Consider the following 17950-nt stretch of genomic DNA (forward strand, 5'->3'; position numbering starts at 1 on the left):
TCCACCACCAACCTGGCAATGCATTCCAGGCACCCACAGCACTGAGTAATAAACTTATTCCTGACATCTCCCCTAAATGTTCCTCCCCTCATCTTGTGCAGATACCCTCTGGTGATAAAGGTACAAGGCTGGAGAAACTCCGCAGGGTCCTTTATGGAGCAAAAGTAAAGATACAGAACCAATGTTTTGGGCTTGAGCCCTTCATCTGCTGTTTGCTACTCTTGTCCTGAGAAAAAGGTGCCGGCTGCCCACCATGTCTCTGCCTTTGACAAGCGTGAAGATCTCTATTAAGTCACCTCCCATTCTTCTTCAGTCCAAAGAGAAAAGCCCTAGATCTGTTAACTTTGCCTCATAAGACATGCTCTCTAAGCTAGGGAACATCCTGGTAAATCTCCTCTGCACCCTTCCCTTAGCTGCCGCATCCTTTCTGTCACGAGGCAACCAGAACTGAACACAATATTCCAAGCAAGTCTTGCTCATTTTTTTTTCAGATTTGGAAATAAAAATGTAAGGATTTTGTTTGATTTCCAAGAGTCACCTCAAAACAAACCAATGAATTCAATTCCAGTAACAAAGGCTTTTCTGCAGATTCTGAAATGAAGTAAAATGCAAACATCTGGTGATACTTGAATTGTCTTCCTGTAGATGGCTGATTATCTGATGCTGAATGCCAGTGATAATAGGATACAAGCTCCATCAAAAACAACATTTATCAGTTCTATATCTCTTTCAAATAAAAAGCATGTAATTTCAAATTAAATTGCCAAAAAACATCAGGAGAAGAGACAGAAAATTCCCGTTTGGAAGGAGCTTTTGAAACTGCACTGTGATGTAGGAAATGTAGAAGAGGGCCGCTGCTGTAAAAGATTACATACAATTTATTGTCACATAATAAAACAGAAATATCACACAAAACGTTGGCCACTGAGGCAGTGCTTGTTGGCTAAGAAAAATTAAGCCTCAGGTTCAGGTAGCAAGGACCATGAGCTGGTGGCTACTGCAAAAAAAAAGGGACACCAAGAAATCATGGAGGTTTCTGAAAAGTAAAAGAATGCTGAAGGAGCAGAAGGTCAATGAAAGATGCAAGAGATTCACCCCATACCACAGAGCAATCTGTGCTCCATATAGTAAAATCATTGTATCCAGAATTCAAGCAGTAACCCAAACTACTTCCAAAACAAATGAAATAAATAAATTATATTAAATAAAAGTTTAATATTGTAACATTAAATGTCCTCCGAAGCAACATGCACCCTTTGGTGAAGGTGGGAGCAAACCTTCTGCCAGTGGAGTGCCCTGGTCGTGTCTTGGTCCCTGCAGCAGCTGTTTCAATAAAGTTGTGCTTGAATAAAATGGTGGCACCCCAGGATGATGAGCTGGCAATGCCGCTCGCTGCTGGAACAACTCTCCCAAAGTGTCTCCCTGTTCCTGCCTGGTAAGAGTCTCTATCTGTAAACTTCAGGGGGGGGGGGGGGGGGGGGGGGGGAAGGGGTGTTCATTTATGATGGTGGAAACGTTAGAGTAGTGGTTTGTTCAATGCTGTAAAGGTGCCAGCGACCAGGGTTTGAAATTAATTTTAAATTTTGTAATTATGTGAATTACCTGATTAAAGTGAACTTAAGGACTACAATACTGATTTGTTTCAAATTACTTTACATTTTGGACTGTCTTTTGTTTTTTAAACTGTTTATTCTTAATGCACATGTATTAATTAGGCATTGCAAGTGTGTCTCTCTCTCTCAGGCAACCAGAAAATTCACATATCTGGCATCTGCAATCCCTGTAGGGGCCCAATACCGGGCATTTTACTGCACATTGAAACAAACATGAACTACTACTGGAGCATTACCAGCTCAGTGAAACAAGCCCCCTGATTTGCATGCGAAAAGAGCAGTCTATGTCAGATACAGCAAATTGCATGGTCCAGGTCTCCAATCACCTCAAGGGGAAAAGGCAATAATTTAAGGCCACATTTTCCTTGTACGTTGAGAGGGAGGAATCCATGCGGAATCCTCACAGATTTAGCATTTTTGGTATACACCCAAAAGAAAAATAGATGTCATACCAATGCAGTGTCCTTGGAATGCTGCATTATACAGACACACTGGAAAAAAAGATACTGGAGTCACTGCAAAGCACAAGGAAACCAGGATGGAGGAACATCTGGGTTTTTCATTTCCCTGAGAGACAACTTTAATTTCTTTTCAACAGACTCGGGAGCTATCGGGGATTGCAAGTGTCTGAAGTAGAAGACTTTCTTTCTCCTGACATTAGAAGATTTATTTACTTTTTAAAGAAAATAAATTTGCTCAAAGATTTACAGGATGAGGGATAGAACGAATTCACAAATATTTATGTAACAATCAGTAGCAGGTTCCAAGGAAATAAAAAGCCGATGACTCAAAATTCAACACAGATGATCATTGTTTAAGAACGACAATGGGACACAAATCGCTCCAAGGCTCCACATCATCCTTATTTGCAAATGAAGAATGAACGGTTAAAAAAAAGCAATGCATTTCTTCGATCACAGAAAGAAAGATTGCCAACACTCAGTAAAGATTAATTGAGTTGATCTGATAGATTAATTGACGATACTGCCATTGTTTGGGGACCTGACCAAGAGGATGTGACCTGACTGGGCGTAGTCTGGAAGATCACTTCATTGAGCACCTCGGCTCTGTCTGCTGCAATAACGTGGATCTCCCGTTGGCCACCCATTTCAATTCCCCGTCCCATTCCCTTGCTGACATGTCTGTCCATGATCTCATGCATTGCCAGACCAGAAATTGAGGACAACACCTCATCTTCTTTCTAGGCACCCTCCAACCAGACGGCATTAGCATTGGCTTCTCTGGGTTTCATTAAACCCTCCATTCTTCAAAAGGAAGAATTTCTGTTTCTCGAGAAATTCCTCATCCCTGCAGCCAGTCCAGGAAATCCATTTGGTTCCTCCCTCTTCAACCCCTGTGTCTAGAGATTGCCGTGACATAACCACAATGTCTACAGATCTTCGTGACTTCAACCACGATGTCTACAGATCTTCGTGACTTCAGCCACGGTATCTACAGATCTTCGTGTTACATAAAGGACACTGTTTGACTTGCTGAACTTTTGCAGCATTTTGCGTTTTCACTTCAACCATGTTGTCTACAGATTTTCGTGATTTACTCAGTGTACTTCCTAAACTGCAGTGACCAGAACACAATGTGATAGTACAGTTGTGGTCCGACCAGATGACCCTACTCCTTGACATCCCATGTCAATTTCACCCCAGCAAACTAGTCAGTTTTGTCGTGGAACTACAGTAAAACCCATTATCCGGAATTCAAGCAACTGGCAGTCTCAATCAACTGGCAAAAAAAATACACTGAAAATAAATACGTAAAAAATTCAGAAGTTTAAAATTGGATCAAATCTAGGGAACTTCTGCTGGCCCACATAATATTGATATTTTCATTTCAAATAAAACACACAAAAATCTTTTGAGGATGTTTGCAGTTAGACGACACAACAAAAGATCTGTACAATTCTATTAACTGCACCAAGACAGATTCAATTGTTAATATCCCATATTGATAACTGATTTAATTGACAAGCCTCAAACAAATATTAATTCTTTCAACGAGAAACTGGGAAACTAAAATTCAGGGTAATCAAGCACCTATCAACCATTCATGGCATCAAAATTCCAGATTTATCACCCTCTGGCAGAAGAAATTCCTGAGGCTCTCTGTTCTGAGCGGATGCCCTTCAATCCTGAAGTTGTGCCCTCTTGTTCTAGATTTTCCGACCAGGTGAAGTAATCTTTCTACGTCTGCTCTGTCCACACCTTTCAACATTTGAAAGGTTTCAATGAGTTTACTAACTACTCCAGGACAAAAGATCTGTGTGCACTATTGCAACATCACAATTTTTTGTAGTAAATGCAACTGAATATTTATACATCTTTTCATATCATCTGTGTCCCCGGTTGTAAGTTAATTTATATTTATTGTTTGTTCATGTATTTTATGCAGCTAAAGCAACAAGAATTCCAGTGCATTTGTACTTACGTGTACGATAATAAACTCCAACTGGTTGGAGAGGATTGTGCGCAAAAGTCAACTATCTAATAACTGATATCTTCAAAGATAAACTGAGCATAAGGCAGCAAGGTGCAAATATGAAGTTGTTTCAGAGTATAGTCCTTCAAAAGGAATTGCAAGTGAGGTAAGACAATCCTGACAATTTTAGTAGAAAATGCTGAAGTGAAAAGACAATTCTACTATTTACACTGACCGCTGAAGAGGAATTTTGCATCTTCCACATGAGCGAGCAGCAAAATTCTAAAAGGGAGATAATTCTATTGTTGTGGGCCCAGAGGACCCTAAAACCCAGCAGCAATAGAGATTCACCTAAACAAATGGTTACTTAAACAAAAGTTACTTCTAATTATCTTTAAACATGAAAACAGGATCAAACTTAAACTTATTACTATTAACTTAATCCCCTTCTAATTCTAAGCACGTGTATATAATGTGTACACAAGTTCAGAAAAATTCTTTGATTCACAGTCCAATCTCACTTCTCCAAGTTCAGTGGTATCAGGCAATTCTTATACTGTGCAGAGAATTTAACATTTATGCATCTTCACCAGGCTTTGGTGCTTGAAAGATAAATGGTTACCGGTCAGGAAGGCTCTTGTCGGTTTTCAGAGAGAGATTTATTGCTCGCTGGACATAAAGTGATTCCTTGTAACCAGCCACTTCAGTGTCTTGCCAAAGAAACTTGCCCCATCAGGGTTTTCCAGATGATAACCTCTTTCAGGTCACCAGAGTTCCTTTTCTGTTTCCCTTATTTCAAGTGAAACATTATGCAGCCAGCCACCTCCTCTTGTATGAACAGGCTGAACCAAGAACTCACAACCCGTCTTCAAAATGGGATTTTTCCACAAGCTTGCCAGCTTGTCCTGTTCCAGTCCCAGATGCTGCTGTTGAGAACTGAAGAACTGAATTCTCTCTCTCACTCAGAAAACCACATGATCTTCCTCGAACAGCAAACTGCATTCAGACCGCGGCCTCAGACCCGAGCTTCTGATTTAGTTCATCTGTTGTTTTCCAAACAATAATCCATTACTCCACAGCATGTCCAATTAACACCAACTTGTGAAATTCTTCAGTTTTTGCAAGGGCATTCAGTGCCTGGACTGTCTGGCTTGAGCAGAGCTCTGGCATTTTAAATGAGATCTGTGTTGTGTAGTATTGCTTGAATTCTGTGAAGTTTAAATAAAAACCTGCCAAAATGTATCTCCTTTAAAACATATCTATATACAACATAAAATATAACATAATCCGTCACACTATTATTTTCCAAAAGAAGGCAGAAGTTATTGCCTGTGTTCAAATGGGGCTTTGCAAGAGAATGAGTCCATCATTGATTGAGGACATCACTGCCCTTTTTAATGAAACCTTCTGGTGCTCCCCAGTGAGGTGCAAGACCAAATTACAGCTCAAGGGTGAATGGCAGAAATCAGAAAGCACCCTCTGAATACAATCGTTATAACTTGATGCTGTACTTTCACATCCTCCTCCCCCACTTCACCTTCTTCAACACCCTGCAGCCAAGTCAGAGCTATCAGACTTTGAAGATTAATGTAAGTCATTGGTGACAGAGACAAAGTATCCCTCCTCCATCAACATAGCAAAAACAAATTGTTCTTACTCTATGTGCAAGGTGTGGAAGTACAGACAGCTTGTAAAGGTGCCTTGGCAGGTATGTGTAAAGGTAACGGTTCCATTATTGTCACATAATACTACATTTAGAATATAACATACATGAATTTCTTTAACTTTGTCTACCAAAAGGAAGACAAGCGGCCCTCACGTGTGTGGGGACTATGCTGGACAAAAGTAGTCCGATTGAGGAGCATCGCATCAGCAATACTACCATGAAGCAATGGAGAATTGAAAGAGCTGGCTATTGATAAATGCACCGCAAAAGAGTTTAAAATTGAAGGTTGTTTATGTGTGTTCTGGTCCTTCAGACATAAATTTCTGAAGCCTGACATAAACTTTTCCACAAGTTCATTTCTTCTCAGGATTTGGACAACTGTGGTAACAGCACTCTACTGAAAGGCATGGGAAGACACTCAAGAATGGGTGAAATGCAGAACGAAGGCTGGGGTTAGCATGTTTATGAATCTGTTTGCTTTTCATGTGTATACTTTGTTCGACAGCCACATTCATTTGGTTTTACAACGTGCTGTGGTGGATCTTGAACTTAGTACAATAACTACAAGACCCCTTTACCATAACACAACAGCTCTGTACAGAGAAATAACAGCCTCTAAAAGAGGATGTCACTGAGTTATCTTGAAGCGAGCTTCCGTGACCAACGTGATAACCTGCTTGGTCTAGAACAAACACATCTTGACTAATCTGAACCTCAGTTCATGATATTTCAGCTTTTTAAGTATTGGAACCAATCCTTTAAGTTTTGAAAATTAGCTGACATTTCCCATGAGGCAGAATATAGTTTTATAAACTAGCATTTATAAGGTAGCAGGGAAAATATTTCAACACTCACCTTGCTGAGGATACGAATGATCTGCTTAATTTGCCCATGAATTACTTTCTTGCTGATGCAGCCAAAGACAACAAGAGCTCTCGGCTGAAGAGATGGGTTATACTGAAAAGCAAATCTATAGAGAACAAAAAGGAGATAAAGTTGAAATGATACCAAGCAACATGTTGCACATGTAACAGAAACTGAAAGAGGAATCAATTGTACACCAGATGTCTTAAATTAGCAATGTCTGATTCAATCCTCAGTAACATCCAAGTTGGTTGATTTCCCTCAAGGTGGCAGTAAAAAGGTATAACTGATCATAAGCTGGGAGAAATAAAATGAAGGCTCAGATTCTTCTCCAGTTCCCATTGTATCCATTACTCCTGCTGCAAAGGGAATCCTAGGAATGCAAAAATGGAACAGACAATTGGTATTTCAAGTGGACAAAGCCATCTTTTCTGGTGAGAAACACGAAAAAGTGCAAGCGCTGTGATTGTCGTAAAAACACAAAAAAGCTCAGCTGATTTTTGCAGTGTCCAGACATTTTGGGCCTGAGCCCTTCTTCAAGATAGGGGTAAAAAGCAGGCAGGTGCCTGAATAAAAAAGGCTGAGAAGAAGGATAGAAAGGGCAGGGGGAGGAGCACAGACCAACAGACAAAAAGTGTTAACTGGATATGGATAGGAGAGAGGAAGGGGAGAATTGATTTGGGGGTGGAGAGGAGCGGTTGGCTCGATGTCAAAACCCCTGTGTTGGCTTGAGCTGGGGGGGGAGGAGGGGGATGGGGAGGAAGGGAGAAGGATACACGTTAGAAGCCAATGTCAGCATTGTAAAAAAGATTCCCTGTGCACTAACTCAACACAGTGTATTGAAGTCAGATTTTTGTCACCCCAAACATGCTTTCAACTCCTAGCTAAACCATGGTCAGAGATGCTGTGGTGTCACTAGAAACACTGAAAATGTATCTCATTCGAACGAATCATCAGTCTCAATGGCATCTCACTCTCCATCAAGGACAGATCTGCTTCAAAGAGAAACATTCTGCTCCCCAAAATGAAGGGAGAAGGCAGGGAAAGATTCCCATGCATGAAGCTGACCTGTGAGAAAGTTCTGATACCTTCTGAGAGCAGGTCTGAATTCCTGTGATCTCAGAATCCCAATTATATATTTGTGGTATAATCTATCCTTCAATCAAGAGGTCATAAGCAATGACAATCAGAAGCACTATTGTCTTATCGCACGAATGACATCAATCCTTGGTTGTTTAAATTGAAATTAGTCCAGCTGCAGACTAGGAGTGGATCACCAAATGGTGCCATCTACTTTTATCTCCTTGCCCTGCTCATTTCACCAATTTGGTCAATAATGAAAAGAGAAGGCTGTGGTTGTGAGGTAGGGAAAAATTAGGTTGTGGCAGAGAACGTTTACATGGGTTGCTGAAGGACCCGTGTTGTGCTATAATGCTCTACGTTCAATCGGAAGGAATTTAACCTTCAATCTTCCTTGCAGCCAATTTAGATGCGGCCTTGATCAAGGTCCACTTTCCCAATCCTTCATGGTCTGGTGTTGCAGGCAAATCTGGTTGGTGGGGGGGGGAGGGTAGTGGGTAAGGGGTGTAGGGAGAAACATTTAGGAATTGAAAAACTGAAAACAGAAAGAAACAGAAGAAAAAGTAAAATTCTATAGACTACGGACACTACTTTTCTTTCTTTCTTTCTTTGGCTTGGCTTCGCGGACGAAGATTTATGGAGGGGTAACGTCCACGTCAGCTGCAGGCTCGTTGGTGGCTGACAAGTCCGATGCGGGACAGGCAGACACGGTTGCACATAACCAACATTTCGGGCTTGAGCCCTCCGTCAAGGTATGAGTGAAAGGTAGGCAGGTGCCGGAAACAGAAGCAATTTTTTGTATAAAGTGCAGGTTAACAACACCTACTTCTGTGCTAAATCTTTCCATTGGTCCAGCCACTTGCAGGTAGGTATATCTCTCATACAGGCCTGGAGGGGAGGGAAAAAAAAAAGTCTTAATATGGCAACTTAAAAGCAAAATAAAATAATGCAGATACTGGGAACCTGACACAAAACAAAAATAAATACTGGAAGTACTCAGCAGGTCAGATAGCATCTGTGAAAAGCAAACCAGAGTGAACATTTCAGTTTCACGTCTTGATGAGTTAAAACTGTTTTTTTTCTCTCCACGGATGCTGCCCTCACCGGCTGTTTATTTACTTTCTGTTTTTATTTCATGGATAATTACCAAAATCAAATTCTGTTCACATATATAGAAATAAATTATAACTTTTCCTGTTGAGCTTCAGTAACCTGGAAACAATTCTAAATGTGGACAAATAACCGAGGGTGTCCAACATCGCACCCAATTCTCTAATGCTTATCTCTCTTTCACAAGAGGTCACAGGAGAAACCAACATTTTACATTCCTGACAAGAGTGCAGAGAAGAGTTTGAAAAGGATGTTGCAAAGACCAGAGGAGCCGAGCAATATGGTGTAAGGAAGAACAATAGTTCAGCATAGACTAGATGGCTGAAGGGCCGGTTTCTGTGCTGCAGTATTCTATGGTTCTACCAATGAAATAGTAGCCAGTTATGTTAGGTACTGAACACTTTCAAGGATTGGAAAAACACAAATAAGTCTATAAAGTGGCATGAATTATTCGCCCTGATATACTTTGTATTCAATACTTTGTATTCAAAAGATATCCTTCGGTAATTATGCTTGACATAAAATGCAATTGGAACCTAATAAATAAAGTTGTTTTGATCCATAGCTGACAGTTGATTGCATCATTTCCAGCAGCAAATTCACAATTGAAAATTACTGTCGAATGACCACAACAAATTATTTCAAAATATATTTCATAAAATTGCAATCAGCCCCACTGTACCAGACATTTCAATGGTGACAAAATGGCGTTTAGACTTTCTCTCCTTTGGTGTCTCATGTGAAGTGAAGTGAACTCATCTCTTAAGTGGGGCCTGGATTAAATTTGCTCATTATTTATTACTGAATATTTCTACTTAACACAAGACATAGGAGCAGAAGCAGGCCATTCAACCCATCAAGTCAGCTCTGCCAATCCATCATGAGTTGAACAATTCTGCCACTCAACTCCACTCCTCTGCCTTCTCCCCATAACCACTGACACCTGGAAAAGACACCAGGATCAGATATCCATCAAGCTCTGCCTTAAATGCACCCAACAACTTGGCCTCTATAGCCTCCCATGGAAGCAAATTTCAGGAGTTCTCCACTCTCTGGATACAGAAAGTCCTCCACATCTCCCTTTTAAATGGACGGCCTTCAATCGTGAAGTTGTGCCCTCTTGTCCTTGACTACCCTACCATGGGAAACAACTTTGCCACATCTACTCTGTCCACACCTTTCAGCATTTCAAATGCTTCTACGAGATCATCCCCCTCATTCTTCTGAACTCCAAGGAGTACAAGTCCATGGGCCATCAAATGTTCCTCATATGTTAATCCCTTCATTCCAGGAATCATTCTTGTGAATCTTCTCTGATCCCTCTCCATTGCCAGCACATCTTTACATTTGTGCAGTTTGCTTAAATTTCTTTTTTTTTGTTAACATTTCTTTCTTTTTGAGTACAGTTACCAGTCATCAGAAACTCTGCCTGGCCTGCAGGTAAAAAGAATCTCAGGATTGTATGTGATGTCTGTCTGTATTCTGGCAATAAATCTGAACTTTGAAATTTCCAGATATTCCATTCTCAAATCAAGGTCCCAAAAATTCTTGAAGGGTTTTGACCTGACACATTGTCGATTCCTTCCCCCACCCCACGCACAGATACCACTTCACATGTTGAGCTCCTACAGCAGTAAGGCTTGTTTTTAAGCTCCAAATCTGAATATCATCAGACTCTTGTGCCTCCAATTTTAAAAAATCTGCTTTCTGTGTTACCATTTTGGCGATATTAAATCCACAGTGGAGGGAACAAATAATGGGGAGTGACAGCGGAAGCTGAGACTGCAAAATCAAGATTCCCTTTAAGGGGTATGTGGTGCCCCAAAACTACTGCATGCCTGAAGGGAATTCATTATACTTTTGGACAACATGGAAAAACACAAGTTATTCACTACTATAAAATATGACTACTCCCTCCTCCCATTAGGGAGAAGGCAGAAGAGAATGAAAATAGCACCAACAGGCTTTAAGACAATTTCTTCCCTATAGACATCAGGCTCCTGAATGATCCCCACAAAGTATGACAATGATGTCTTTATTTGATGCCAACTGATCTTCATTGCAACCCTATACTTTTTACAGGTCTGTATGTTAGAGATAACCCATTTGTCTGTTCACAGAAGAACCCTTCTCACTGTTCCAAATATTTTGCAAGAAATAAACATTAAAAGAAAAATCTTTTCCAAGCAAGCTAAGTTATATATACAGGGAGTCTGGTTTCGAACTGTATGTACCTCTTCCGACTTATCTACAAACTCGACTTAAAGACAAAGTAGGAACAAATCTCTTCGATAACCTGGGGACTCCCTGAACTTGTTGTTTGAAGTTTCAAGAAAATCTGCAGATGCTGGGATTGAGTGCAGTACCTATAAGTGTTGGAGAAACTCAAAGGGTCATACAGTATTCATGGGAAGTAAAAGGTTACAAACGGTATCTGCAGAAACACCAATCCATCTTGGACATCACCTTCCAAACCCACACATTTCACCAGCTAGAAGGACACTTACAGCAAAAACATGGGGTCACCACAACTTGGAAGATGCCTTCCCAGCCACATACCATCCTGACTTAGAAATATATCACAACACTATTACAGCACCAGCGGCCCAGGTTTGAATCTACCACTATTTGTAAGGAGTTTGTAAGTTGTCCCCAGATCTGCGCGTGTTTCCTCCGGGTGTTCCGGTTTCCTCCCACCCTTCAAAACCCGTGAGGTTTGTAGGTTCATTAGTGTATTTGGGCTGCACAGGCTCATGGGCTGGAAGATCCTGTTACCGGGCTGTTTTTTTTTAAATTTAACGTTTCAGGGTTGAGCCCTTTGTCAGGAATGGAAGAGCTCAAGGCCAAAACATTGGCTACTTTTTACTTCTGTTGACTATCTCCAACACTTTTGTGTTTTATGTCTCTTCTGTGAACAAACCAACTTTTTTTGTATGTGACTCTTACCTCCATTATCTCCAACAGGGCTTCAGTTACAGTTTCTAGGGAGGTCAGAGCAAAGGTCTCCCTCTCGTAGGATCCAGGTGAAAAGGAACGATCACGATAGCTGGATCTGAATGCAATCACAGCAGCCGATTTGACTTTACTGATTCCGAAGAGCAGGTAGAACTTTGGCAACGAAAACTCCGTCAGGCTGAGCCGCAAAACTTGCTTTGTTTCTTCTGTTGGGAAGGGGGGACAAAAGGTTCTTCTTAGACAAGCTCATGCATTCTCCAATGTGCATCAACAAATAAATATAAGACACAATTTTCTTGTTTATTCTCATTGTGTGATGACATTGTTTCATGGATTTATTGTATTGTATATGTTGAACGTTTAGTGGGTAGGGAGGGGGTGGAATGGAGGGGGTGGAATGGAGGGAGGGAAAAGGGGAGGAAATGACACTGTGTATATTCAAGAGGGAAATGTTTGCATGTATTTTGGTTAATATCGTTCATAGTGTGAAAAATTAAAAATTAAAAATAAAACAAATAAATATAAGCATGTAACAGAAGTTGTCACTGGCTGCGTTATTTGTAGCGTTATTTCTAGGTGTCTATACATGTTTACATTACGAAATGAAGGACAGGAGTACCTTCAATAACTCTCTAGAAGTTCAAGACCATCCAGGACTGTTTGATCGACATCCATCCACAAACATTCACAACAGGAACAGGAACCATCTACACCAGTGGCTTTCAAATGTTTTCTTTCCACTCTCATGCCACTTTAAGTAATACCTATGCCATAGGTGCTCTGTGATTAGTAAGGGATTGCTTAAGGTGGTATGTGAATGGGGGAAAAAAAAGTTGAGAACCATTGCTCAAGACCCAATTGTTACTGAAATATTTTGCTTGAGAAAAATTGTCATTGGCCCATTTCCTTTGGAGTTATGAAACCGTGTACATAACCAATCAATTAGGTACAATTTGTTTTAAACTCCTTTCCACTCACATCCCACGTTAAGCAATCCCTTACTAATCACAGAGCACCGATGGCATAGGGAATACTTAAGGTGGAATGCGAGTGGAAGGAAAGTTTGAAAATCACTGATCTACAGGATGCTCTGCAGCATCTCACCAAGGCATCTTGGACATCACCTTCCAAACCCACAACCTCCACCAGCTGGAAGGAGAATACATGATGTCACCACCACTTGGAAGATGTCTTCCAACCCACACCATCTTGACTTGGAAATATATCAGCATTCCTTCGCTGCTAAATAACATGGGTAAATCCACACCTCAAGAACTTCAGCAGTTCAGGAAGGTACAATAAATCTTCTCAAGGACAATTTGGGAAAGGCAATTAAGTGCTAGCCAGTCTTTGAAGACCACGTCCCTCAAATGTAAGGACTTCCTCACTTTAGCTTTGAACTTTAAGTGATAAGAAGTAATACTCAAGATTCAAGATACCTTATTGTTATGTGATAGTACAAAACGTGCAACCTTACATGAAATTTCCTTCCACCTGCTAGAAGGCAGACAAAGAGTCAACATTAATGTCGCCTGGTAAGAGAGAAAGAGAAGTGAATGGAAACCCTTTCAGAGTCACTGTGGATTCATCTCCAACACTCCCGCAGCATCGGCAGCTGCACTGAGCCCCTCTGCAAGCTTTCCTAAATACTTGAAGCCTACAAAGTAGCTGGGAGAGCAAACAGTCATGAAATAATTATTCCATGAGCTCACATCAGGAAGGAGGAAAATTATGTCAAGTGCAAAGGTAAAACACCAGAACACCTCTTTCTTTGGCTTGGCTTCATGGACGAAGATTTATGGAGGGGTAATGTCCACGTCTGCTGCAGGTTCGTTGGTGACTGACAAGTCCGACGCAGGACAGGCAGGCCCGGTTGCAGCGGTTGAAAGGGAAAATTGGTGGGTTGGGGTTGGGTGTTGGGTTTTTCCTCCTTTGTCTTTTGTCAGTGAGGTGGGCTCTGCGGTCTTCTTCAAAGAAGGATACCTACTAAACAAATAAAAGGATTGAAGGCAGCATGGCTCTCTGAAAGAGAGAGCATGCTCAACTTTGGAGTGGCACAGTTGGCATAGTGGTCAGTGCAATGCTGTTACAGTGCCAGCGATCAGGACCAGGGTTCAAATCCTGTGCTGTCTATGAGGAGTTTGCACATTCTCCCCGTGTCTGCATGGGTTTTCCACGGGGGCTCAGGTTTCCTCCCACTGTTCGAGCGTATCAGACTGTAGGTTAATTGGGTGGCACGGACTCATGGGCCGAAATGGCCTGTTACCATGTTGTATTTAAATTTAAACTTTTTAAAAATGTAGTTGGTGATATAACCATATAACCATTTACGGAGCGGAAACAGGCCATGTTGGCCTTTCGAGTCCGCACCGGTTCACTAGAACAGCTCCACTAGCTCAAATCTCCCGCTCTCTGCCAATAACCCTCCAACCCCCTCACCTCCATGTCTGGAGTTGCTTAGTATTAATTAAGTATAATTTGACGTCTTCCCATTTGTCTCCCATGTGTTCAATAAAGTTACCTCTGAATGTAATCTGGAAGTTATCCAGTTATGTTATACAGACTATCTTATTTCATTTATAAAACTGTCCATACTATATTGTTAAATTGTACTCTTTTTGTTTGTATATTCTTTATTAAAATCAATAAAAATATTTTAAAAAGTGTAACATTAATCTTTTTAAATCAAATGGAGGTCAAGAAAGATACACAAAACCTCATCAGAAGACTTTAAATAGAATCCCCCACAGAAGGGTATTCAATAAGTTTAGACCACTGAATTTGGTGGGGGGAGTGTGGGTGGAGAGAGATGAGGGGTAATCCACAAGAATGGATTGAGAACTTTTTTTTAAAACCAATTTTAGTTTTCGTGTGTAAAAGGTTCTTTCTTCAGGTGTAAGGCTGTGGATACTGGTTCAGTTAAATGTTCTGAGAATGGAGAAAAGAGATGAAGGCAAACAGGGCAAAATGAAAAAGTAGTGTGAGCAATGCTTCATGACTGCTTTTCCTTTGAGAGACAGGCTGTGCTGCAGGGATCAGTGTTTGGATTTGCCAGCTATTCTGTCTATGCACATTGTGGTAACTTTATTTATACTGCTGCTGTCGGCATTTCTCAAAAAAACTGCAGGGCTTCAGCAAATAAGAAATTTGGGTGGACTGATACATTGCACTTGCACACATGTCACATTCCAGACTCAAATTCAATCTTTATCATCGATCTGGCCTCATGGGTGAAAGTAAACTGGGGGGACTGAGGAGGAGGAGGATGTAAAGAGACTCCGAGGAAATTTAAATAAGCTAAAGTGGGCAAGATACAATGGAAATTGTGAGATCATCCATTTTCTCACACAAAACAAAGAAGTATCTTTAAATTGTGACAGATCAAAAGGAAGTGGGCGAACGAAAGATAACTTGAGAGGGCAGCAAGCAATTATGATGAGAAATTATAGGATGGCTTTGACGATAAAATTTAAGTAGAAAAACAAGGACACCTCACTTCATAGATCTCTGGTGATGTTACCACTGGAATATGCTGGACAGCTGGAGGTTCCTCTATTACTTAATATACCCTAAGACCCTATTATTTGTTACATCCTACCCTCATTAGTTCTCCTCTAATGTGCATAATCTCACACTTAACAGGATTAAATTCTATCTGCCATGATGCCAGCATCTTAACAACTCATCAATATCATCCTGTTGCTGAAGACTTCCCGCAACAGTGCCCACAATCTTAGCGATTTTTACATCAGCTGCCAACATACTAATCAAACCACCTACATGCTGATTGTGGACTTCAGAAAGGGGAAAATCAGATCACCAACCAGTCCTCATCGAGGGGTCAGCAGCGGAAAGGATTAAGAGCTTCATGTTCCTGTGGATCTGTCCTGGGGGCTCTGTGTCAATGCCATCATGAAGAAGGCTCACCAGCAGCTACACTTGGTTAGGAGCTTGAGGAGACTCGGTACGTCACCAAAGACTCTTCCACAGGGGTACCTTGGAGAGCATTCTGACCGGTCGCACCTCTGTCTAGTATAGGTGCCAATGCACAAGGCAAGAAAAGTCTATAGAGAGGTGTGAACTCAGCTAGCGCCATCACACTCCACTCCACTGAGGACATCTATAAGAGGTGATGCTTTAAGAAAGCAGCCTCTATCCTCAAGGATCCCCACCACCCATCCATGCCCTCTTCACACTGCTAACAACAGTAAGGAGGTGCAGGAGCCTGAGGGTGAACACCCAGCAGCTCACGGAGAGTTTCTTCCACACCACCATCATATTTCTGGACAGACACTACCTCATTTCCTCTTATTTTTGCAATAATCTATTTTTTTTTAAACGTAATCTTATAGAGATATGTTTGCACTGTAACGCTACCGCTTAACAACAAATTTTGTGACATGTTCATGACAATAAATTCTGATTCCAACTCCACATTCAAATCTTTAATGTACATACCAAGGAGTTGGATCCAGGCACTGATTCTTGTGATACACTAATGACCACAGGCTTCCAATCCCAAAATTGCCCTCCACCATCACCCTCGACATCCTTGGGTGAAGCCAATTTTGGACCCGATTTGCCAATGTGCCCTGTAGCCAATTGGTTCAACTTTTTGAACCAGTCTCTCTTTGTTAGACAAAGGCTTTATTGATATCCATGTCTAATGAAACCAGATCGTCCTCATCCATACACTTTGCTCTCTCTGAAAACTTCAATCAAATTGGCCAAATGGAATCTCCTCCTAACAAAACCAGTTTATTCAAAACATCTTGCACAATACAGTGGTGCCTGCTTCCACTATTTCTTCTCGTGGCTTCTTCAATATACTCACCAACTTCGTGAAGAGGGTGGCCTTCAGGTGCCTTTTTCATAGCTCTCCCCCCTCACCTTCAACCAATGCCCTCTAGTTTTTGATTCCACTACACAGTGAGAAAAAGGCTATAGGTATTTATCTATACCACTAAGCCTCAGTATCAGGCAGCAGTGGTTAGAGCAATGCCTTTTCACCACCAGCGATCAAGACCAGAGTTTGAATCCCACGCTGTCTGTAAGGAGTTTGTACATTCTTCCCGTTTGTGTGGGTTTTCCCCAGATGCTCCAGTTTCCTCCCATCAAAATGTACTGGGGCTTGAAGGTTAATTGGGTGGCACGGGCTCATGGGCCGAAATGACCTGTTATCATGCTGTATGTCGAAATAAATAAAGATATTTCATAGATTTCAGTATATTAATTTGAAGATATCACAGGAAAACGGTTCACAGGTACAAGATCAATGTGATCTTTTTGAATGGTGGAACTGGCTTGAAAGACCAGAGGGCCTACGACTGTTCCTACGTCTTGTGTTCTTACTGAATTCTTACAAAATGTAGCTTTCTGATTTCACACCTAAATAGCCCGGCTCGAGCTTATTTTAGATTTCCCAAACAAGCGTTTCTTTTAATCCTTTTTAGTTTTCCCTAATTTTACATATCTTTGAAACTCAAAATACGTTTAATCTTCTACAACAGACCTTTTCCTTACTCCACATTTGAAGGATCAATTTTTAATAGACACACAAAGCAGAGAGAAGTCATTGATGTTTGTAGATGGAGTGTATGGACATTTAAACTGTCAGCGCAGAACCAGACTGAAGCTTAATTCACAAGCTAAACAGTCAAATTGCAGCAGATGGATCTTTAAAATATTTCATTTGAAAACTTTGTCTGAACAAATTGCAATAATTCTGAAAGCTCCTTATGAGCTGGAATACAAATGTTGTAATCATTTCTCATCTGTTGTGCAATCCAATTTACTGTTGAAGTTAAATAAACATGACCATCGTGTTCCAACAGCAAACGCAAGACAACATTGTGCAAATATCCTCAATATGCAAACTGATTTAGAACAACTTTTCCAAGAAGTAGACTATATGGGAAAGCAACAATGTTGGTGAACTTTGCTTCGATGTACAGTAAAATCCTTGTTATCTGGAATTCAAGCAACCAGCAAAAAAAATCAGAGAAAATAAACTGGAAAAAATACAGTTTAAAAATAGCACGCCTCGCAGTTAGTTATCACGCAACGTGCAGTCACAAGCAACCCGAAAATTCACTTATTTGGCATCTACTAATCCCCATAGATGCTAGTTACGAGGGGTTTTACTGTCTAATGTTACACACTTCTATCATACTAAGTGCAACATTAAAAGTGAAATTTTCCACATCTGTCTTTCAGGTTAAAAAGCTTG

General features: G+C 40.9%; 1 protein-coding gene across 9 annotated transcripts in view; it reads right to left on the reverse strand.

The window, feature by feature from the left end:
* Positions 1 to 17950, reverse strand: part of LOC138749437 (neurofibromin) — a 277305-nt gene that overhangs the window by 36886 nt on the left and 222469 nt on the right. For all 9 annotated transcript variants that reach the window (XM_069910754.1, XM_069910751.1, XM_069910749.1 and 6 more), the window contains 3 exons: positions 11713 to 11927; positions 8483 to 8544; positions 6568 to 6682 (listed from right to left, as the gene is read on the reverse strand). In XM_069910754.1, the coding sequence (XP_069766855.1) occupies positions 6568 to 6682; positions 8483 to 8544; positions 11713 to 11927 (392 nt within the window). The remainder of the gene's footprint in view (positions 1 to 6567; positions 6683 to 8482; positions 8545 to 11712; positions 11928 to 17950) is intronic.

The sequence above is a fragment of the Narcine bancroftii genome, chromosome 14, assembly GCF_036971445.1.
Source record: "Narcine bancroftii isolate sNarBan1 chromosome 14, sNarBan1.hap1, whole genome shotgun sequence".
Classification (NCBI taxonomy): Eukaryota; Metazoa; Chordata; class Chondrichthyes; order Torpediniformes; family Narcinidae; genus Narcine; species Narcine bancroftii.